The sequence below is a fragment of the Cajanus cajan genome, chromosome 10 (genome assembly GCF_000230855.2).
Source record: "Cajanus cajan strain Asha chromosome 10, NIPB_CcT2T_4, whole genome shotgun sequence".
Taxonomy (NCBI): Eukaryota; Viridiplantae; Streptophyta; class Magnoliopsida; order Fabales; family Fabaceae; genus Cajanus; species Cajanus cajan.
The window spans coordinates 49234282-49259040 of record NC_138526.1 but is presented as its reverse complement, the minus strand read 5'-3'; the positions used below and the strand labels follow the sequence as shown (position 1 = coordinate 49259040).

At 25.7% G+C, this 24759-nt stretch overlaps 2 protein-coding genes and 1 pseudogene across 2 annotated transcripts; all 3 read left to right on the top strand.

Annotated features, from left to right (window-relative positions):
* The first annotated feature begins 1126 nt into the window (after positions 1-1126).
* On the top strand, positions 1127-7695 carry LOC109805809 (beta-glucosidase 12). The gene is made up of 13 exons (XM_020368018.3): positions 1127-1321; positions 1623-1692; positions 2508-2566; positions 2840-2915; positions 3032-3109; positions 3223-3310; positions 4693-4948; positions 5082-5197; positions 6587-6795; positions 6882-6913; positions 7009-7111; positions 7257-7365; positions 7443-7695. Exons 1-13 carry the CDS (start codon positions 1151-1153, stop codon positions 7612-7614), a joined length of 1539 nt encoding a protein of 512 aa, XP_020223607.2. The 5' UTR covers positions 1127-1150; the 3' UTR covers positions 7615-7695.
* Positions 7696-7801: 106 nt separating this feature from the next.
* Positions 7802-10608, top strand: LOC109805606 (beta-glucosidase 12-like; annotated as a pseudogene).
* Positions 10609-13135: 2527 nt separating this feature from the next.
* On the top strand, positions 13136-23193 carry LOC109805798 (cyanogenic beta-glucosidase-like). Its single transcript, XM_083065649.1, has 13 exons — positions 13136-14501; positions 15885-15954; positions 16376-16434; positions 16629-16704; positions 16811-16888; positions 17012-17099; positions 20239-20494; positions 20627-20742; positions 21578-21795; positions 21887-21918; positions 21999-22101; positions 22266-22374; positions 22462-23193. The coding sequence occupies exons 1-13, from the start codon at positions 14343-14345 to the stop codon at positions 22631-22633; spliced, it is 1536 nt and encodes a 511-aa protein (XP_082921775.1). The 5' UTR covers positions 13136-14342; the 3' UTR covers positions 22634-23193.
* Positions 23194-24759: the final 1566 nt, after the last annotated feature.

Genomic DNA, 24759 nt, shown 5'->3' with positions numbered 1-24759 from the left:
AGCAAAACAAAACAAAGAAAATTGTTATTAAATGTAATTTGATATTTATGTTCTTTAGTATGTGTTTGGAAATAAATAAGGAACATACATTATCATTTTTTTTTTCATGGTATTTCCTAGTCATTGTCCTAGTTGATGTAATTTTATTGAAAGTCGCACATAATAAACATAGGTCCAAACATGCACTTAATCAATGTTTAGGAATTCTTGGATTCGATCTTCGATTTAAACATGGAATCAAAAGGATATTTTACTTTTTAACGGGCCTATCTGGTGAGGAAATAAGCAGGTTCTTTGCTATTTGCACCATCTTAGTTCAAAATTCGAAATGATTACGAGATTCCCTTCCTCCAATAATTGATTGAAGGTCACGTTTCCGTATTGATCTTTTGGTGACATGCCTCGAATCCTTAGGCCTTGACTTTCTATTCCTTCTGTTACAATTATATAGTAACACTTTTTCATTTTCTTGGAAGAAAAAAGAATATTAAAAAAACGTAATTTTGAATCCATGTTTGCGCTAAGGCTTGGCGGGCACCTTGTTTGTATGATCCAGTCCTAAATCTATTTGGCCCAACTTTTCATTTTTTGTATTATTTTGGGCCCATACTTGTAGAAACCATGTTCATCTTGTCTTGTATTGACCCAACAAACATGAATGCCAAATAACCTTCTAATGAAAAAAAATAAAAACGCCGCTAGTTAGCAAATGAATGATAAAAGCTATTTTAATTGAATGAAAATATGAAATAATATTATCTTAGGATGAACTCTTGTTTGTCCTTTTAGAAATATTTTATAGTTAGTGTTTGAACTTGTGCAATGTTTGGACGGTATATTTGATAATACATTGTACTACTAGAGAAGATAAAATTTACTATTAGTATTGATTATAATTACTAAAAATGAAAACATAATAATCTTTATAATATAAATATATTGACCCCTGATACAGTAATTTCGAAAATAATGTTAGCTAGGAACACTCTTAGCCTACAATATAAGTTGGAACTCTTGGACATGCAGTTTGAGTATGAAGGGCTGAAATTGATTCACAATGACTTAAATCTATTTTTAGTTATAACATGAAATAGTGTTCTTCAGTTTTATAAAAAGACACAAAGGTTGCATTCATTCAACACTAACAGACATGGCATGCAACGAGTTTTTTCTCTTCATTTTCTTCTTCTTCGCTCTTGTTAGCAAATTACCATCAATTACTTGTTCGGGACCTCTTGCATCCATTGTCGATGTTGATTCACTCAATCGAACCAGTTTTCCAAGAGACTTCATTTTTGGAACCGCATCTGCCGCGTACCAGGTATGCATTCAGATCATATCAGCCAATTTGGTGTCACATTTTCGATATAAAATCACAATAACTAAAATTAAAATTACTTAGAATATTGATGTTTGATTTCACATCTCCGGTATAACATTTTTACGTAATTTTTTAAGAAGTTAATAGTTATAAATTTTACATCTTATACATGATTTGTTTTTTCTCAATAAGTTTCTAAACACGTATACGTAGTTTCATTAAGTTGAAACATGATAGTTATTTTTAGAAAATTATTTACTGTCAACAAACTTTACTAATATCAGAGGCAATGTGATTACAGTACGAAGGTGCAGCTGAAGAGGGTGGTAGAGGACCAAGTATATGGGATACTTTCACCCATCAATATCCTGGTATTTTGATTTGATTCTATCTTTAACATGCTATTATGTAGAAGAAGGGGAAATTCTTTCTTTCATTTTATTTCCCTCTCATATATATAATTATGTCATTATTAATTATATAATATTAAATTTTATTTAAGTAAATAATTTTTAAATAAATAAAAAGACAATAAAGAATTAGATTAATAAATGATGCATTTATTACTTTTTTTTTGGCTCAGTTTACAATAAAACTAAAATATGATTTTGCTTCTTTTATGTTTTGGGTTTCTGACCCGATTCCCAAGTTGTCGAATAAAAATTAACCAAAAAATGTTATTTATTTTTATTTAAATAAATTTTCAGACACTGAACTAAAATTAAATAAAGTATTTATATTGATTTGAATTTCTATAACAAAATATTAAATAATTTTAAAATTTTTAAAAATTTACGAATTTAATTTATATATTAATTTTTTTAATTCAATTATTAAATTATTAAAATAAGATGTAGAGTATTAATTATTAAATAGAGTAGATTTAGGTCTCTTCTTTTATTTATATATATATATGTGGTGTTTGTGTGAAACTTAATGAAAAAGTGTAATTGCCAAAGATGATGAGTGTAATAAGAAAGAGGATTAAGTATTAATGAAATATTTAGATAAAAAAGGTGTTCATTAATGAGAATAATCCTTAAAAGTACTATCATATAAACTAACTATTTTAATTTATATGTCGAGATAATTTTGAAATTTACTTGCTTTAGTTAATTTTATAAATATTATATTTTAAAAGAAAAATAATTGATAATTAGTCTAATTATAATCCTATAATTTGCAGAAAGGATCAGAGATAGAAGCAATGGAGATGTCGCCGTTGACCAATATCATCGCTACAAGGTATGGTCCAGATTCTTGATCATGACAGAGAATCAACGAAAAACCCAAACATATCAACTTTAAACACAGTTACTTTAATTTATTATGAATTTTAATTAAAACAGCACATACATTACCATCATGAGTTCGAAAGGGATTGACGAACAAAAAACACATACCATGCACCACAACAAAACAATAAAATCAAAAGAAAATTTAATATACATCACAAACTATAATTGCTTCTTTTGTATTTAATTTTTTTTGGGATCTTGTTGTACATGTATATCACAGGAAGATATTCAGATCATCAAGAATATGAATATGGATGCATACAGATTCTCCATCTCTTGGTCTAGAATCCTCCCAAGTAAGATAAATATTTATATTGATGATCAATTATTGTCTTCTAATTATGTCAGGTGGATATTTCATGTTAATTAATAATTTCAATATATAAATATATTTTTTATAAATTATTCACAGAAGGAAAGCTTAGTGAAGGTGTAAATAAAGAAGGAATAGAATATTACAACAAAGTCATCAACGAACTGCTAGCCAACGGTCAATATCATCCATACTTTGCCTTCTTGTTTTTTTCTTCTTCTTAAAGTTTGCATTTTATAACAATATTTCAAGTGATTACAATCATATGCTAACTATCTATTAACATGCAGGTTTAGAACCATGTGTCACACTTTTTCATTGGGATCTTCCCCAAGCTCTAGAAGATGAGTATGGTGGTTTCTTAAGTCCTCATATTGTGTGAGTGATGCAATATTTATTTTTATTTAAATTATTGTTATTATAATTATTAATTTAACTTTTTATTCTATTTTCTTTTAGTTTGACAATTAAAGATGAGTTACTCATTATTAGATAAAAAAAAGTGAAAATAAAGAATAAAGTCATTAATTCTTAAAGTAATTTGGTCACTATTATTTTTTTGAAGATTTTTTTTTTGGTACAATAGGATGTATTTAGAAGATAACGTCATTTAAAATAATAATTACATAAATTATGGTGATAAAATGTTTTTTTTTATTTTTATAAATAACCATTTTTACTAAGGATCAAAATGAATATTATTGTCTTGATTTTTATATATAAGATTCAATTACCTAATTTACTAAGATTAAGAAAATTAGATTCTATTTAAAATTTTAAAAAAAATCTATAATTAATATATTTATCAAATTAAGAGAACATATTTTAATTAAAAATATTTTATTCTAAAAATAAATAATATATAAAATAATTAATATGAATTGAGTTTTATATAAATGAATAATTAATGATCTCAAATTTTCTGTTATAAATAAAAACACAGGTAGTGTTTTATATAGAGCTGTCAAAGTGGGCCAGGACCCGTGGGCCAACCCGGCCCACCTTAAAAACGGGTCGGGCCGGACCAAAAAATTTAAAGTTTTATAGTAGGTGGGTATATCTCAAACCGGCCCACTTTGACCCGGCCCACCCGGGCTAAACCCGTGGTGGGCCGGGTGGCTCACCAACCCACCATTTTTTTTTGCAATAAAAATTTAAGTATGATTTGTAGTTAATTTTGTATGATGGTATATTGAAAATTTTTATTTTAGACCTTTATCATGATTTATATTTAATTTTGTATGATGAATTATGACTTATGACTATTAATGATGTTAATTTTATGACTATTATGTTAATTTATAATTAATTTAAAATTTTGAATTTTGTTGATATTTTTTTTTTAATTTTTGGTGGGCTGGTGGGCTGGCCCGTATAACCCACCAACCCGTGGTGGGCCGGGCCGGGCCAGGCCAAATTTTTTTTGAGAAAATTACAAGTGTACTAGATTGGATTGGCTCGTTTTTAAAGTGGGTCAAGGTGGGCCGGCCCACATGGGCCGGGTTGGCCCGTTTTGATAGCTCTAGTTTTATAATAAATCAACCAACATATAAACATGAGATGTTGAGAGTTTGAATGTGTATGATGTACAAAATAAGTCAACCTCTTAAAACAGTGGCTCTTGGGTGATACATATAAGAGAGCTAGTAATCTAGTTCATTAGATGTATTAAAGGATTTTTTTTCCACTAACATTTTTACTAATTATATGAATATAGAAATTATATTGATACAATGTTATTATTTATGATTGATTTTCAGAAATGATTTTGAAGATTACGCGGATCTTTGTTTTAAAGAATTTGGAGATAGAGTGAAATATTGGATTACTTTAAATGAGCCATGGTCATATAGTAGAAATGCATATGCAGCTGGAATTTTTGCACCAGCTCGATGTTCTAAATGGTTAAATCCAAACTGTACTGATGGTGATTCTGGAAAAGAACCTTATTTAGCTTCACATTACCTATTGCTTGCTCATGGGGCAGCTGTCCAAGTCTACAAGAAAAATTATCAGGTTCTTTTTTTTTTTTTTTAATATATAATTTGACAATAATTTTTTAAAGACTTAAATACTATTGTGAGGCTCTAAATACTTGATTTGTATAAGTCTAGTATCTAATTAACGTCCAATAATACACTCGACACAGGCTTCTCAAAAAGGTTTGATAGGCATAACACTAATATCTAATTGGTTTGTGCCACTTTCAAATAACAAATCAGACGAAGACGCTGTACAACGAGCACTTGATTTTATGTTTGGATGGTAAGTGCTTAGTTCTATATTACTATAATACTATCCTTCTCTAATAAATATAAATGCTTGCTAGCCAGAGTCACACAATTAGGTGAATATATAATATGTTGTTATTACGGGTACTAGTGAGAAAAAAAAAAAAAAAAAGAGCCTCTGTTTAAATAAAATAAAATTTATCTATCTTAATATATAGTTTGTAAGTTATTTAAAATTTTGTATAATCATTAAGGATAAAATAAAAATATAATGGGTACCAAATGAGAGAATTTATTTTTTCATTATTATATATATATATATATATATATATATATTCTTTCTATTTTTAATTAAGAAAATAATATATCAATTTAGCATATATTATGATAATGACAAACATACTTTTTCTCCCATCGAAACTTGTTGTAAATCCTTTTAGTTATAATCCAAAGGCCTTACTTAATTTGTATATCTGATCATACTAGGGGGGTAAACTAGTCCAATTATATATTAACTTATATCCCACCATTTATATATAAAAATGTTTGTTCTATATTCACTTATTTTTCTTATAAAATACCAAATAATTAGTTGAAAAAAAGAGAAACTATTTTTTCTCTTCAAAATAGACATTAATTAATAGATAAGTTGAAAAAAGTAAGGACAAATGATCTAGTGTTGAAGTAGATAATCATTGTTATATTAATCTATTTATATTTTTTTAATCATCATGAAACTATTTTTTTTTACTATCATTAAAATCTTATTTTGATAGACATATTTATTCTAAAAGATTTTTTAGTATCAAAGGTATAATTTTTCTGATAGAGATTAACTGACTCACAATTCAATAAATAAAGTCTTAAATCAAATAAAATATTACTAAATTTTAACAAATCACTAAGTAGACAATAAAGTTTAATTATAAGATTATTATTTGTTAATTAGCACGTCATTTTCGTCTCCTTATCTACTATTTTATTTATAAAAGAATATTAATAACTTGTCACCCTAATACATAATCATAAGCCTAACAAGGTCCTTTGAGTATATTATTTTTCTTCTATTACTTTTGAAGATTAGGTCTAAGAGGTTAAGGCTATTAAGCCCATACGTGTCCTTAATTTTTTTGCATATCTTGAACAACACTGAGTTTGTGTTATCTTTCTCCTCATTTCTAACCTTTCCTCAGAGATTTAATTAAAGATTGCTGAATATGTTATATTGCTTTTCAATCATCGTGAATCTCTTCCTCCAGCTCTTTTCTCTCTTTCTCTTTTTCTATGCACCCTTTCCTCTTTTAATCCCTCTATATACACACATATATATAATATACAATAAAGGAGGTTTGCATTTATATTATACTATTTGGTTATAATGGTCACAATTAATATATGTTTTCATTTGTAACAATAATTACAGGTATATGGGACCATTAACATCAGGAGACTATCCACAAACCATGCGTTCCTTAGTTGGTGAACGGTTACCAAAATTCTCTAAACAAGAAGCTAAGCTTATTAATGGTTCATTTGATTTTCTTGGACTAAACTATTATACCACTTACTATGCTACCGATGCACCAGATGCCAAACCTAATTACATTACAGATTGCAAAGTCAATCTTACATGTATATATGGACACCTTTATTATTTCTTTAAATTATATAACGTTGATGAATTTGATAATTTGAAACTTTGTTCTTTTGTGGGGCAGCTACACGTAACGGAGTTCTTATAGGTCCAAAGGTATATACATGGTCATGTTAAATTGTAGATACATATCATTATTAATTTATTTTATTTTATTTTATTTATAACTTTATTTGTAATTATACTTGCAGACCGGTTCAAGTTGGTTATTTGTTTATCCCAAAGGATTCAGAGAATTGTTGCTTTATACTAAAGAAAAGTACAACAATCCTTTGATTTATATCACTGAAAATGGTAATTATAATATTTTTATTCTTGGAATATATTGTAAAGTAAGTTTATAGACAAAATTATTGAAAATATAGGACAAATTTATTAGAAAGGTGTACATTTACATGGATTTTTTCTTCTAACGTACATTCCTTTTAATAATTTGTAGGAATGAGTGAAATCATTGATCCAACACAACCACTTGAGGAATCACTTCAAGATACTTATAGAATTGATTATTTTTATCACCATCTCTTTTATCTTCACTCGGCAATGAGGTAATGAATGATTTTTCACAACTTAAAAATATTTTGTTTATAAACCTAATTTCAATTTCTTTTGTTGACTTTATAAGGGATGGCGTAAACGTAAAAGGATATTTTGCATGGTCATTGTTGGACAATTTTGAATGGAATGATGGTTATACGGTTCGATTTGGAATACATTATGTAGATTACAAAAATGATTTGAAACGACATCAAAAGCTCTCCGCAAAATGGTTCACGAATTTTCTAAAAAAATATTAAATTGTATACATATTGTATTATGATAATTAATGTAATGATTAGAAAGAAAAATATATTCCAATAATTATTCTTTTTATATCATATTTGTCTCTTTTAGAGTGGGTAATATATTTGGAGATTTCTAAATCACATTATATTTAAAAATTAGATCGCATGCGATAATTTCTAATTAATTAATAAAAGGATTTAAGATTATAATAAAATAATTGCTTATGTATAAAATAAAGTTAAAATTTCAAGTAATAATAATTCTAAGTACTTTACACTTTATCCTTACTACACCATTCACTTTAAAAGGGTTTTATGACACATTCTAACATGCATGCATGCATAATTAAATAAACAATGATTATTAAAGGTAAATATCACACTTGAATAACTTTAAACAAAGGTAAAGAGTATTATGTTCAAAATTCAAAACCTACTATAAATTAAACACCAAGCTATTATAAATTTAGAGAAGATATGTTTTAAATAAAGTAAGTTATAATTCTAAAAACATAAAATCATATTTTAAGATCTCTGATATCACAAATATTAAAGTTATCTCTTCAATCAACTAGACTCCCCCGAAAAAGGAAGTCTTTTGCAAACACATAAAACATTCATGAAAGAAAATAAGGGAGTGAAAACATACCTCATTTTGACTACCGGTTTAAAAATAAAAGGTCGAATAGCCACACACAAACAATATATATAAAACAAATAATCATATTTCTCATCAATCCATACGTAGATAATATGACAATAATTTAAACCACATAACTCACTTTATATCTCATCTCATCATAATATCAGTCAAATATAGTTTAAACACAAGTAATATATTATGATCATACATAAACTAAACTCTCCTAAACTATATGCATGTGGCGTCGGTAAAAAAAAAACTTTTCCTTACCTAAAGACCCAGTAGCCTAGGAGTACATGGCAGGTCAAACCATCACAACACTCTCACTAGAAAGATATATAACTTGGATCTTGTGGTGATAGTTGACCCGTAGAAGATAGTCCCATCGGACAAGACTAGAGCTTCTCAAACCAAGCTATCTCTAAAGACTAATCTCTAAATTTTTACACAAGGAGACCTTCCCTAGCAATGTATTTCACATTGTATCCATAAAAAAAAATACATATGCATATGATGCATGATATTCAAGACTCAATGCATTTACTACACAAATTCACTTATCACTTATAATTCATAACACATCACACTTTATCACTTATATCATTTTATCATTTCATAATTCATCACTTATCACTTTTACTTATCACAATCACTTATGTACAAAAATCACTTGCACATACACACTTATTAGTGTGATTCTCCCCGCACTCGACTAGATACATCCAGGGACCAAGCCTACATCTAGCGTGGTTGAGATCACAAGCAATTCACGATTTTTACACCCGATGAGCTTAAGCTACCACCTAGCTGATATCATTATTTTATACGTTTGAAATAATTATTTTGTACATTTTAAATAATTATTTTATACATTTTAAAATAATCATTTGTACGTTTTAAAGGATAATTGAGAAATTGAGAGAAAATACTAAGACTAAGAATTAATAAAAATAATTAATGAATAATGTTATGAAAACCTCACAACGAGTGAGCGTGAGCTTGATAGAGAAACTCTGATTTCTCCACGTTAGATGTGGACTAAACCTTATCCTTCTAATTATCTTATTTTAGAATTTGTTTATTGAATGAGTGACCATGAGAAAAGGTATCATATATACTGTTTATAATAAATTAAAATTAATAAATATTATATCATGATGTTGCCTGAATAATCCTATTAATTAAAATATTATTAAATAAATATAATAAATTTTATGATGAGACGAATTACGAAAATTTGAAATAATTAGGGATTGTTCTTTCAAAGTTGTACACTACCATATATATGTAATAGTGGTAAGCTAGCATGACTAAAAAGTAATGGACTAATAAAAAGAGGTAATCATAGTTAAAAGAAATTAAAAAAGGATCTCAAATAATCAGGTATTTTCATTTGCAACAATGATTACAGGTTCATGGGACCTTTAACATCAGGAAAGTATCACAAAGCATGCGTTGTGTTGTTGGTAAACAATTGTCAAAGTTCTCTAAACATCAAGTTAAACTTATGAATGGTTGATTTGATTTTGTTGGAGTAAACTATTACACCTCTAACTATGCTTCCAATGCACCTAAGCTAAGTAATGGCAAATCTAGTTATGCTACTGATTCTAATGCCAATTTCACAACACCTTGTCTATCACTTCTCTACATTATATATGTTGAATTTGATAATATCATTTTTTTTATTTTGTTTAATTTGTCGGAGTAGCTTAACGCAACGGAATTCCTGTAGGTCCAATTATATATGTATATATATATTGCCATGTCAAACATTACTTACATATTATTATTCATATATTTTATTTTATATATAACTTCATTTGTAATTATATTTGTAGGTCGCTTCAACCTGGTTATATGTTTATTCAAAGGATTTGGAGAATTGTTGCTCCATATCAAAGAAATGTACAAGAATCCTTTAGTTTACATTACTGAAAATGGTAATTATACTGAATATCGTATTTATTATCCTAAAGCTATTGTAAAATAAATTTATATACATCTTCTTTTTTTTTAGAATGGGATATTTATCATAAAGTTGGATGTTAACGTTCAATTTTTTTTTTCTAACTTTAATGTATATTGCTTTTTAATTTATAGGCATGAATGAGTTCACTAATCCAACATTATTCCAACATTATTATTTGAGAAAGCTCTTCTAAATATTTATAGAATAAATTATTATTATCGTCATGTCTTTTATTTTAGTAAGTAATAATTTTTTATTGCATGTTTAAAAGGTATTTTGCTTATAAATTTTATTTTATTTTATTTTATTTTGTTAACTTTATAAGGAATGATGCAAACATAAAAGGATATTAATATGATTTTTAAATTATAGGATCATCTTGAAAACAAGTAAAGAAATAAAAGGAAACTTGACCCAAATTATGACATGTTGGTATAGAACCAAAGTTATCAAAAAGATGCGTGACTATTTATGATCTGTCGGTAAAACTAACACTATCAATTTCTTATCCAAAAATAAAGGAAAAATTCTCACAATGAGAAACTCACAATTTTATTAATATTCTAGTTTGTCATTGAATGCTTACAAAAGGATCCTATTTAGACTAAGATAAACAATATATCACTTTTACATATAGTAATTTTTCACTAAATTTTACTAGGAAATAAAATCTCACTAATTTTTATTAACATTTATTTTTCACTAAGAAGTCTAAAAACACTTAAAATTAACCTAGGCAATATGAAAAGTCATATGAACTTATTTAATTAAAATAAAACATGAAAATTACAAAAAAAAAAAAGGGAAATAGGCTTACGTAACTTTTAAGTCCAAAAATCAAGTAAATCATCCAAGTAAAGTTTAGTCCACTATAACATCTTTAATATTTGATGTTGGGCTCATTGGACTCTTCAAATTATTATTTTTTAACTCTTTGAGATTTTTTTTCTAGTCATTGAGTGTTCCATCCTTTGAAAATAATATTTGATAATATTGGACCTTGATAGATTCTTATAAGATATTTTTCATGGTTGTAATATTTCGAACACATTGAAATGAAAATGATTTAGAAATTGTACAAGTTTGCGATTGTACAGTTGAAGATGACTTAAAAGAATTAATTTGTACTAACTATACCAACAAAGATGGATAGCTCATCACAAAGAAACTCCATAGTTAAGTGAGTTTGGCTTTGAGTAATTTAGGGATAAATGACTTTTTGGAAAATTTCTTAAAAGTATACGAGTAAGAGCAAAATACACCGAAAATACTTGTATTGGTTTGAGAGGTCAATTGTTGATTCTAGAAGCAAACAAACAAAAGTTGTGTCAAGTGTCGTAGAGTGAAATCGCTGAGACGTCAAATCTAAAGAATATTACAATAGTCATTACTAACAACTTCGAATGGAATACTAGTTTTACCTTGCTGTTTGGATTAAACTTTGTGAATTATAAAAATGGCTTGATACGATATTAAAAACTTTCAGCAAAAATGGTTCAAGAATTTACTTAATAAATACTAGACTTTATATAACTTATTGTTCCAATAAATAATGTAATGAAACATTGTTTTAGTATAACTCTTTGAGGGTACTTTCTACCATGAACCATCATTTTGGTGGTTTATCGATGCATTTTTAATATGTTGTGTTTTACGAAAATAGTTCACCCGTGAACTATTGATTGAATACTGTTAGATTGATAAAAAAAAATTAAATGAATGAACCAGATTTAACAAGTTTTATTTAATATTTAAATTAATTAATTAAATCAAATATCTATTTTAACTCTTATTTAAAACACCACTATCACCCATTTTTTGTTGAACGTGGATTGCAATTTTTGCAAGATTTTCATCATATTCCATAAGGTTCAGATGAAAAAAAGAATGTTCTAGACTAATTAATTTTGTTTTGTTACAATCTCTTGTGTTGTGGATTTGAAATCCCTTTTCACCGCAAGGTTTCATATTCAAAGCAAAAGTAGCAAAAGTCAAAAAGATTTGAAACCCTTTCCGTTGCACACAAACACCATAAAATAGTAATGTCTGATTTGCCAAGAATAATTGTAGTTCTATGAGCCAACGGCTCGAGAAAGGATGAAACTTTGTCTCTCTTTCCTCAAAAGGTAATGGAGATTAAGATTTTGGTAAAAATGGTGACATGGAAAAATTATGCATACCAAGGAGATGGGTGCCTAGATAGTGGTTATCGTAGAGGAAGAGAAAAAGGAAAAGCAGTTTAAAAATAATAATAAAAACAAAGAAGTGGACAAGGAGAAGAAGTGGAGAAGGGATAAGGACAAGGACGGAGCCAAGGGGGGACCTACGGGTGCCACGGCCCCCCCAACAATTTTAATTTTTTTTTATATACATATATATTACTATATGGCACCCCCTATTTTTAATATAAACTCATATTTTTAATATAAACTCATATGTATATTACTATATGGCACCCCCTATATGGCACCCCCAGTATTGAAATCCTGGCTCCGTCCCTGGATAAGGATATAAAGATTACTATCATTTTTTATTTTTAAAAAGAATTAAAAAAACAAATAAAAAAATATATATATATTTTAATGATTTGCGCATGAAACCCTTTCTTTGAGTGTGTGATTTGAAATGGTGAAGCTTCCTCTTCAAACTTTCAGTCTCCCCTTGCTTGTTCAAGCAATATATCTATATTATTCCTACCTTATTAATCTCTTGGCAATTATTGCATTCCTTTAATACTCTTTCGTTAATGTTATAAGATATTAGTTAGTTATTAGTCGTAATCCTTATTTATATTAAAAAAATGTCATATATTAACACTATATTTATTATTAAAAATTATTTTTATTTCTATATATATATAATATTTGTTGATATATTGTTAAAAAATATAAATATATAATATTGTAATATATTATATATATTGTTATATCTTATTCAAAATTAGCATTAAATTTATGTGTAATTATATATTAAATAAATTTGTACCTATATTTATTATATTTATAATAATATTTTTTTTAATTTATTGTATTTAATATTTCTTATAGCTAGTTTGTAAATTTCTAGCAACTTTAATTTAATTAATTGTTGTGTATTTAAATAAATTTATCAATAAATTAAATATATCAATTACAACTTGATTTAAATCAAATAAAGAAGTTTATTAATTGAAACTTAATTAGTTTAAATATGTGAATTACGCAATATCTTACGCAACTAAATTACTCAATAATGTCTTACAAAATCCAGCTTGTCAATATAATTTTATTTCATGTAATAAAAATTAAAAATAAATAATATTTTTTATATTTTAAAATAAACATTTACAAACAAATCAAGACAACACAATAAATAATCATAGTTTAAAATAAACTAAAATATGTGAGAAATATTAATTGACTTGCGTCTTTCCGGAGTTTCTTGAAGATTAAAGCTTCTCTTTTGCTTAGATATTATCACAAGTCCATGGATGTGTTTCTGAACTCATGTATTTTTGTTTAAATAACTGTTATATCCCTCAAATAAATAAAATTGATAAATTAATATAGTAAATATTAAAACTCAAACAATAAAATACATAAATTGACAAAATAATATGATTTGAAATGAATAAAAAAAAAAAAAAAAACTAAAGCTTCCTTTTCAAATGAAAAATTCTGGATCCATCGATTAACACAGGGCATCAAATATTAACTGAAAGTAGAACATTTGTTGAGTGGCAAATCAGGGACACCTAAATAAATAAAAATTTCCGTCTTTTCTCTCTTGTATTCAACTAAAGGGACAGAGAAAACGACAAGAGAAACAGAACCGTGTTTCAAAATTATGCTTTTCAAAGTCCGGCCGAGCCTGCACACACCACAACGACATTACATGTTCTGCCGTTTCAGTCTCAACTCCCGAGATTCCCTATTTACAATAATTATTCTTAGTCTTAACAACATAGTCTATGATTATATATCAATTTAAAATTACTTTTAATAAAATAAAATAAAAAGGAAAAATTTTGTTTTTTAATTCTAATTAAGTTCAAATCAACTGTTTTTTAAACACACATGAAAATCTTCACCCTATATAAAGACCGTTTGCAATAAGCAGAATCATCACCATCATTGATCACGTGACATGGCACACGAGGCGTTTTTCCTCTTCGCCATTGTTAGCACATTAGCATTGTCGGTTACGTTTGCAGAACGTGTTTCTGCCATTCACGATGTTTCTTCACTCAATCGAAGCACCTTTCCACCAGGCTTCATTTTTGGCACAGCATCATCGTCGTACCAGGTATATACATATGCTTACAAACTACATTAACATTCCATCAAAATTCCTATATATAAAATGGGCTTAAATACATTTTTAGTTTCTTAAATTTAAGACAAATTTATTTTTGGTCCCTCAAATTTAAAATTATTGTTTTTAGTCCATGTAATTTTTAAAAGTATTGTTTTAGTCCGTAGGTCACTAATAATATATTTGAAAGTGACTAATTAAGATAGTTATGCAATATCAATTAGATTTAATGTGATATTTTCACTAATAGGGATATCAATAGGTAGACTTTATGTAATAATATTTGATAAATTTCTTAACAAAATTTGAATATAAGGATTAAAATAAGATTTTTTGAAATTATAAGGACTAAAAACAACAATTTTAAATTTGAGGGACCAAAAATAAAATTACCTTAAATTTAAAGAACTAAAAACATATTTAAACCTATAAAATGTTATGTAGAGTACATCAAGTTTTATCCTAGTAATTATCATTAAGTTTGTTATCAAATCACTCCCAAATATTTACTCCTTTTAATTTCTTTGATATATAACTTTTAGTATGAGAGAATGTAATAGGAATTCCAATATGATTAGTGATATACTTAAAATAAAATATATAATTAAGTTGTTGGGATTCAAGTATAAATAAAAGAATCTCAAATATAATAGAATTAAACATGTGAAAAATATCTATCAATTTAATGACGTAAGATTTTGAGTTAAAATGCAAAATCCTAGTATTACTGAGTATGGATTTGGATCCTTGTAAGATCAATCCGACGACTTGTTTGGAGAATTTTGGTTCCAAAATCACGGGATTTCATGATTTAACACAGAAGCTTGTATAACTGTGTATGTATTTGGATATCGGGGGTTCAGTGTTCATGTTTTTTATACTACAAATTCCCGTCCAAATTAAATCTCTCAAATTAGAACTTAGAAGCAAGTAAGAGTTGCTTCAAGCTTACGCACGTTTACAGTTGATCAGTGATGCCTAACCAAACACATGGTTAATAACTCATACTTTTCACATCAGTTAAGTTAACATATGTTTGACCTACTTTAAAATTTTTGACTTGAAAACCATTTTGAAAATACAGTTAAAATTGTTTCATAGTTTTCATTTTTCTAACTAATAAGAGATATGATTTTGAAGAAGAAGAAGAAGAAAAATTCAAACAAAAAAGACGAGAGACCAAAGTTGGTTGTATCATTTCTCTTATTATTATATTGGTCGTTGTCACGAGCTTTTGTTTTTGTTGAGCTCCCACTAACAATGTCCCTACTTAATATAATCTGTATTAAGGAAATATTTTCTTATTTAACCAAACTCAACTTTCAGTGTGAAACTAATTCATCAATGATTTTGTTGTGTTATGTGTATATATAGTATGAAGGTGCAGCAAAAGAAGGTGGTAAAGGACCGAGTGTATGGGATACTTTCACCCATAAACATCCAGGTTATTGATTATTAATTTTAATTATAAAATATTTTTTCTTTTTTAATTTTATTGTATTATCTGTTATTTATTTTATAGATTCACTTAACTAATTAAGCTTAAAACTAATCACAGCTTGTCTAATTCTCTGTGTCAATAAGGTTTGTGTGGTTTAAATTTGACTAGAAATATTACTCTACAACAAATTTTTTCATCAAATTCAGAGAAAAACAGATGAAGAATGAGATATAAATTTACTGTTTTTTGCATTTAAAAATAATTTAAAATTAAAATATGATTCAATAAATTTATAATTGTTCATCTAAATTTTAAAACAATACTGTATATTTTGTTTTTAATTACTTCTAAAAACACTATTATGTGTTTAAAAATGAAGGAACCTAATTGATAATTAATCTAATAACAAATGTGTAACCTGCAGATATGATAGCGGGTAGAAGCAATGGAGATGTTGCAGTTGATCAATATCACCGCTACAAGGTACGATCCAAATTCTGAATTATATATAGCATAGTAGGGAACAACTAAAAAGTCAAACATCTTCCTCCTTAATTCAAAATTATTAATAATTAAACAATATGATACCTTTTGTATGACAAACAAATTACAAATAATTTCTTCTTTTTGTATTTAATTATTATTTTTATCTTGTTGTACATGTATATCGATCACAGGAAGACGTTGGGATCATGAAATATATGAATTTGGATGCATACAGGTTCTCCATATCGTGGCCAAGAATCCTCCCAAGTGAGTTAAACATTAACGATCAATTATTATCTTTTAATTATTTTGAGTGGATATGTATGTTTAATGTTATTTAACCATTTCAAATCTTTACATTAATTATTCGTAGAAGGAAAGCTTAGTGGAGGCATAAATCCAGAAGGAATCAAATATTACAACAACCTCATTGATGAACTGCTAGCTAATGGTTAAAATCCGTACTTTATTTCTTGATATTGTTTTAATTGAAATTTTATCATTTTAACATTTTTTCAAGCAAGTGACAATGCACCAACCATATGTAATTAATTAAATAATATTAATATCACAGGTTTAGAACCATTTGTGACTCTTTTTCACTGGGATCTTCCTCAAGCTTTAGAAGATGAGTATGGTGGCTTCCTAAGTTCTCACATAATGTGAGTAACACAATTTAATTTATATTTCAATTATTAATATCATATATGACTACATCTGTTATGAAATACGTTTTTTTTTACATAATATAAATTCTTGCATCTTTATATTGTTTGTCAATGTTATTTTTTAATAAAATATTAATTACTTGAATTATTATGCTAGTTATTTTTTTTAAATTACTCTTACTAGAGATTTATATTTATGAAAAAATATTTATTAAAAAAATCTACTCCTTTTAATATAAATTTCTTAGTCAAGAGAAACCAAAAGTTAAAGTGAGAGAGAAAGAGAAGATCCAATTATAAATTGGTCTTAAATATTTTTAGGCAAGATATTAATAAATGAGAGTACTTATTACTAATTAATGTCATAATCAAATTCAGAAATTTTAGATAGTGAGGACAATACTTATTCATATATTTTTAATATTAAAAATTTAATTATAACTTTTAAAAATATAAAAATATATCATTATTATTTTTTTGTAAGTTTTTATATCTACGATTGCAATTAAAGATAAAAATAAATTAGGTCAAATTAGGTTATATTATAATTTAGTAAAATTTGAACCTAACTTTTTTTAAAAATACATGTTCTAAATATGAATTATTTATATGTCATAAACATTTTTTAAATATTTAATTAGAACTACAATCCTAAATACCTACTTTATAATAATTTAATACTAATAAAAATATAAAAATAAATATTTTAAATTGTATAAAAATTAAGTCTAATTTAGTTATGATATAAACATGTTTTTAATATCTAATATAAATTTTTAGATGATAATTTATTTTAAAACATATTTTATAATAAAATGATAAATAGAACATAAATCTTCTAATATTTTCTATTTTGATTTTTTTTATCAACGTATATAATCTTACAATCTTTACTATTTTAATTTTTTTAATCAATATATACAATAAATAAAAAGTACAAAAAATAAACATACATGCTGCAAATTTTATTTTAACAAAAATTAATTTTTTTAATATATTACATTATATATGTAAGCATTAATATATATATATATATAGAGAGAGAGATATAGATATTATAATTAATTTTTAAAAAAAAAATTGATTTATTATTAAAGAATATTCTTTATCAGATTGAAAACTAATATCTTTCTAAATTTTAACAAATATCAAATAAATCAACAATTTTTTCAAATTTATATTTTATACATTTGATAATTTAAATATATATGTCTATTTTATTAAAATTAGAATATAAATTTTATTTTTTAAGATATATATTTTTTAATATATATATATATATATATATATATATATATATATATATATATATATATATATATATATATATGTGTGTGTGTGTGTATGTGTGTGTAAAATGGTAGTAAGGATAAGTGTCCTCACTCTTTTGTAAGTAGATCCATCTCGCATCACAACCCTAGTTATGATTTTGTTTTTATTTTTTTAACAAAGTCCCCTTACTAAGTTATATTATTAATTTTTTATGTACCAAAAAAATATATTAGTGTTTTTTTTCTTCTAAAGTAACATGTATTTTTTCACAAACTAAAACACATGAACAGACATATAGTCATATAATATGACACATAATTTTTCTGGTAAAATATAATGAGATAGATGAAATATCATTTAAAATTATATTAATTAACATCAATTTAGTTTTTTATACGCGAAAAGGATATCATTTTAAAAAAATAACATTAATATGTAATCATTTGATAACAGAAAAATAATGTCTCTCAATCATTGAAATTCATTATTAATTTTTATTCTTTAAATTGGACAGTTTAATTATGTTTAAAAGAATGATTTTAATTTCAACTTTTTTAAATTAGGAATTAATTTAATATTACTTTTAAGGACTAATGTATTGTCAATTTCATTTTTTGGACTTACTTGAACTTATATATAAGTAAAATAATTTAATCTCGCATAGATCAAGAAAATTAGTTATATACATTTAATATTTACAATTTCATATATAATATATGCATTAAATTTCCTAAAATATTATTAATCATATTATTGTAAATAATAATATCATCTTAGGAGTGTATTTAAATTAAGAGCATTAAATTAATAAGGTTGATTTTATTAAAATTTGCATATATTTTAGTTTTAAAAAAACTTAAAGATTTTTTATATATATGAGTTTAGTGAAGTACTATATTATGATAAATAAAAATAATTTAAACATTTTTTTCCTATATGTAAGTTTAGGGAAATACTATCTTATAATAAATCAACCAAACTGAACATGAGAATTTTATGAATTAGAATCCTTGGCAATGTATCAATTAAGTCAACTTTAACTTCAAAAAATATACATGAAAACTTCAACATTGAGTAATTATTTCGAAAGTTCAACCTCTTTTTTTTTTTTTTTTTTTTTTTAAAAAAAAAGAAAAACTCTTGAATGACATATAACATACTATCCTATTTTTATTTATAAGACTTATTTTAAATAATTACTTATTCTTTTATATAAGATTCAATTCATGTTATCTCATATATTAATTTTTTTAATTAAAATATTTTTAATTAAAGTGAGTTTTTTTTAATTTAGTAAAATATATTAATTATAAATTTTGTAAAAAAAATGCATTATAATTAGTTAGAAAAAATGAGTATTAATTAGGAGAAAAAAATAATATAGAATATTCATTTTAATTGGTTAAAATATATATGAATATTAATTAAGAAAAAATAATATAAAAATAATTTAATATATATATATATATAAAAGGACAAATTTATCTATACCTATTATAAAGGGAATACATTTAGTAACTATCATTTTGGTCTCCACTTTTTAGTAAACATTTATATCACCCTTGAATGTAAAAAAAATAAAATTCTTATATATTTTATAATTTCTAATATTTGTCCGTGTATAATTATTAGAAGCACGAAGTGCCTCAGCTCCTCTAGTTATTATAAATTAAATTAATTATTTTTTTAAATCTTAGTTAATTAGGTAATTAGAAACAGAAGTAGTAATATAATAAAATTTAGTTCACTATAATTATTAGAGATGGTAAGTTTTTAATTTTTTTTTTTTATACTGTTTTTCAATATAAAACCTTTCTCTATTATATATCATATAATAACATAATGTATGATTAAATTTTAGAAATGATTTTCAAGACTTTGCGGAACTTTGTTTCAAAGAATTTGGAGATAGGGTGAAGCATTGGATTACTTTAAATGAGCCACTCAGTTACAGCCTGTTTGCCTATACACTGGGGATGATGCCACCAAATCGATGCTCTAAATGGTTAAATCCAAATTGCACTGGAGGTGGCTCAGGGAAAGAGCCTTATATAGTTTCCCATCATCAACTTCTTGCTCATGCTGCAGCTGTGCAAGTGTACAAGAAAAAGTATCAGGTTCTTTATAATCTTGACAATATATAACTTTTAATTAAAAAGCTTTAAAGTTTATTGAGCTTCAACATTAGTGTGAAGGTCTAATTACTTTGATCATCTCTATATGTCTAACATACAAAACACTTTCCACAGGTATCTCAAAAAGGAATAATCGGTATAACCCTTGTGACTAATTGGTTCGAGCCACTTTCAGATAACAAATTAGATAAAGATGCTGCTCAACGAGCAATTGATTTCATGTTTGGATGGTAAATGATAATTTTGTATTAAAATATCATCGATCTCCAAATAAATATAGATTAGCTAGAGTAATTAATTAAGGTGAATCCAGTAGTTATTATGTGTTATACATGTTTCCTTTGCTTTTAGGTTAAAGAGAAAAAAGTTCTGTAAAAAAAAAAGGTTAAAGCGAAAAAAAAAATTATACTATTTTAGTTTGTATCACTTTAGGTTATAATATAAAAGGTCTACTTTGAGTTTTTTTAACTAGAAAAGTTATTGTTAAATAAGTGTTTTTCTCTCTTCTTTTTAACCTTTTAATTGGGTCACTCACAAATGACTAAATTATATCTTTTCAGTGCTAATGACTTATAATTATAATTATAATCATTGGTCTCACAATAAGCAGAATTATAAGTTAGGGCCACTAAGCCCACATGTGTTATTTTTGACACATCTAGTATATAATCCTTTTCCGTATGTTGTTCCTCACAATTTATTTTTTATTTAATTAAAGGTTGTTCTACATGTGGGGTACTTTTCAAACATCTTATATACCTTCCTTTCCTTCTTTTTGTGTAAAGCAAACACTAAAAATAAATAAATTTACATATACTATAAATACAATATATATTAATATATTTTTTATAAATAAAATATAATAATACACAATTATATAATTAAAATTTATTTAAAATTAACATTAAAATTATGTGTATATTTCAAAACACCATATACATATAACAGTGACAAGCATAACTAAATAACAATTCAATAATATATAAAAAGATGTGATCCTAGTTAAGAGCACAAGTTAATATAGGATCTCAAATTGGGTATTTTCATTTGTAACAATGATTATAGGTTCATGGGACCATTGACATCAGGAGAGTATCCACAAAGCATGCGTTCTTTGGTTGGAAAGCGTTTGCCAAAGTTCTCTATACAACAAGTCAAACTTATCAACGGTTCATTTGATTTTCTTGGACTAAATTATTACACCTCTAACTATGCTTCCAATGCACCCAAGCTAAGTAACGGAAAACCTAATTATGTTACAGATTCTAATGCGAATCTTACAAGTAAGGATTCCTTTATCTATCACTTCTCTAAATTGTACATATATTGAATTTGATAATATCGTATTTTTTGTTTTTGTTTTTTTGGGAGTAGCTGAACGAAATGGGATTCCTATAGGTCCAGTGGTATGTTCATATTACCATGTCAAACTTTAATAATAATAATTATTATTATTATATAACCTCATTTGTAATTATATTTGTAGGCCGCTTCCAACTGGTTATATGTTTATCCTAGAGGAATTAAAGAATTGTTGCTCTATATTAAAGAAAAGTACAACAATCCTTTAATTTACATCACTGAAAATGGTAAGTGATAACTACATTAAACATCTATTTATTATCCTAAGACTATTGTAAATAAATTTATAGACAAAATTATAGGGAATATGATAATTTTATCATAAAGTTGTATATTATTAGCATGTAATTTTTCTTCTAACATATTAATGTATACTACATTTAATTTGTAGGTATTGATGAGTTCAATGATCCAACATTATCACTTGAGGAAGCCCTTCTAGATACTTTTAGAATAGATTATCATTTTCGTCATCTCTTTTATCTTCATTCAGCAATTAGGTAATAATATCGATGATTTTTTGTTGCATGTTTGAAAAGTATTTTATTTATGAATCTAATTTATATTTATTTTGTTGACTTTACAAGGAATGGCGCAAACATAAAAGGATATTTTGCATGGTCATTGTTAGACAACTTTGAATGGAACAGTGGTTACACAGTGCGATTTGGAATAAACTTTGTGGATTACAAAAATGGTTTGAAGCGACATCAAAAACTTTCTGCAAATTGGTTCAAAAAATTTCTTAAAAAATATTAGAATTTATATACTTTATGGTTGTAATAAAACATATGAATTATTACATGTTTGTCATTTCTCATGAAGGAAATGTTGGAAAATATTATGTGGCTCGTATAAGAATTTATGTACGGTTTAATTATTTCATTAATTTAATTAATTGTTTCATATTTAGGAGTTATATATTATAATAATTAGTCATCAAAAGTTATAATAATCATGTTTTTATTGATTCTTAATAGAAAAATTAATTAATGAAGAACTATTATGATTATAAGACAAAGAATCCTTAGTCTGGCATGTAGTGTTCTATTGTCCATTAAATTTAAGGAAGGATAAAGACTAAGGAGTTCTTTTTATTTCTCTAAATATTTAAATACTTTGCTACATATTTAATAGTTTGATAACAATATTGACTACAAAAGATATGTTTTCGTTATTATAAGTTAAGACTTTATATTTTCTTACGCAAAATAATAGTTCCTAAATTATTTTATGACAAATTGAATAAGAAGTTTATTATATATACATATAAAGGTTACCCGTTTAGGGTATAAACTTTGTTTAGATGATCTAACATTGTTTTACTATAACTAAGATGAGTGTGTAATTTGAAATGATGAAGTTTTTTAACCTTTCAAACCATCTAGAAACTTAATGTATATTTTTTAGAATTTATTTGACATTTATATAATTCTTATTTATTTAAAAAATTATTTTAAATGAAACTTAATTAATATAATTTTGTAATTATTACTATATATAGAAATTTTTACTTTTTTTTATATTATTTTACAAAAAAAATTAATTTTTGAGTGGATATGATACGAATACGAGTGTACTTAATACCGGACAAGGAAGAATATATAGAAATACAAATTTCATACCTGATGAATGTAGAAATAAAAATTAGTAAGAGATACAGGAATGAAAATGAAAAAAAGATATTGAAACTCACATTCGTTCCACCTTGTTGTCATCCCTAACAAAAATAGTCTATTTACCTCGCCTCTATTTTATGTCTTGGCACATGAAATAGTTGAACATCGTTATTTAAATGAGTTTAATCTTTTTGTGGGGTCATAAAAATGGTAGAAGGAAGTTGCATATTGTTAATTAAATGAGGTCCTATCTATAGTCTATAGATAATTGGTACCTTGTACTACTATTGGCTTTTATCTTTTCTCTTTAGCTTATTAAATTCCTGTTTATTTTATCTTAATTCTTTTTTATTTATTTATGGTGTTTATGTTGGGCTCATCTAAATTAGTTTAGTGTTTCATGTTGGATTAGCACAAGTTCATTCTTTATTTAATTATGTAACGATTCAATATGATTTCTACACTTAACATAATTACTTACTAGTAGTGAAAAATAATTACTACCTAACGTTATCATACAAATAGCTCATGAATATATAAGCAATAATATATATATATACAAAAATTTACATCAACACTTGAAATACTAACCAAGTATATATGTATATACAATAATCTTAAAAAAAAACAACCATAATGTAACTTAGGTTGATGGTCGCAGTCCAACCACCAAGAAACATATAAGGGTAAGTTAGATTCCAAAAGAGTAAACATAAACAAGTATAGATAAAATACAAATATACCATCAACAAAACTTATAAACCACCTAATATGCATCTCATGGCTTACATCATACAACACCCAACATGGCATCAACAAGTTTGAAAGCAAACAATTCAAGCAATTCAAACTTACACCACAACCATGTCATACAACCATATAAACACCAAATCATATGAACAAGCATATCACACCACACCATATACATACACATAAACTAATATGTCATTACGCATTCACATACAGAAATCTCCTACAACATGATGAATAGTTCAAGTGACTTGATCTTACCAAACCAACACAACATTTTTACACCTGCTAGGTCAACAACCAAATTGGAATAACAATCTCTAACAACATGATTCAGCGAATGTCTCTACTTAAAGTATGAATGATTTTATACGTTGATTTGAATTAATGAAACAAAATATCAAATGGTATTTAAATTTGTTAAAATTTGCAAACTTGATCTATGCATTAAGAACTTTAAATTCAACTGTTGAATAGTTGAAATTTGATGTAGAACATGAGTTATTGAACAAAGTA

Bases quoted from the DNA above. Each gene is read 5' to 3' on its own strand.
- LOC109805798 (XM_083065649.1), top strand. From the start codon at position 14,343: ATGGCACACGAGGCGTTTTTCCTCTTCGCCATTGTTAGCACATTAGCA. The intron at 17,100-20,238 runs GTGAGTAACACA...ATTAAATTTTAG, and splicing joins TTCCTAAGTTCTCACATAAT to AAATGATTTTCAAGACTTTG. The intron at 22,375-22,461 runs GTAATAATATCG...TGACTTTACAAG, and splicing joins TATCTTCATTCAGCAATTAG to GAATGGCGCAAACATAAAAG.
- LOC109805809 (XM_020368018.3), top strand. From the start codon at position 1,151: ATGGCATGCAACGAGTTTTTTCTCTTCATTTTCTTCTTCTTCGCTCTT. The intron at 1,693-2,507 runs GTATTTTGATTT...TATAATTTGCAG, and splicing joins TTTCACCCATCAATATCCTG to AAAGGATCAGAGATAGAAGC. The intron at 7,366-7,442 runs GTAATGAATGAT...TGACTTTATAAG, and splicing joins TATCTTCACTCGGCAATGAG to GGATGGCGTAAACGTAAAAG.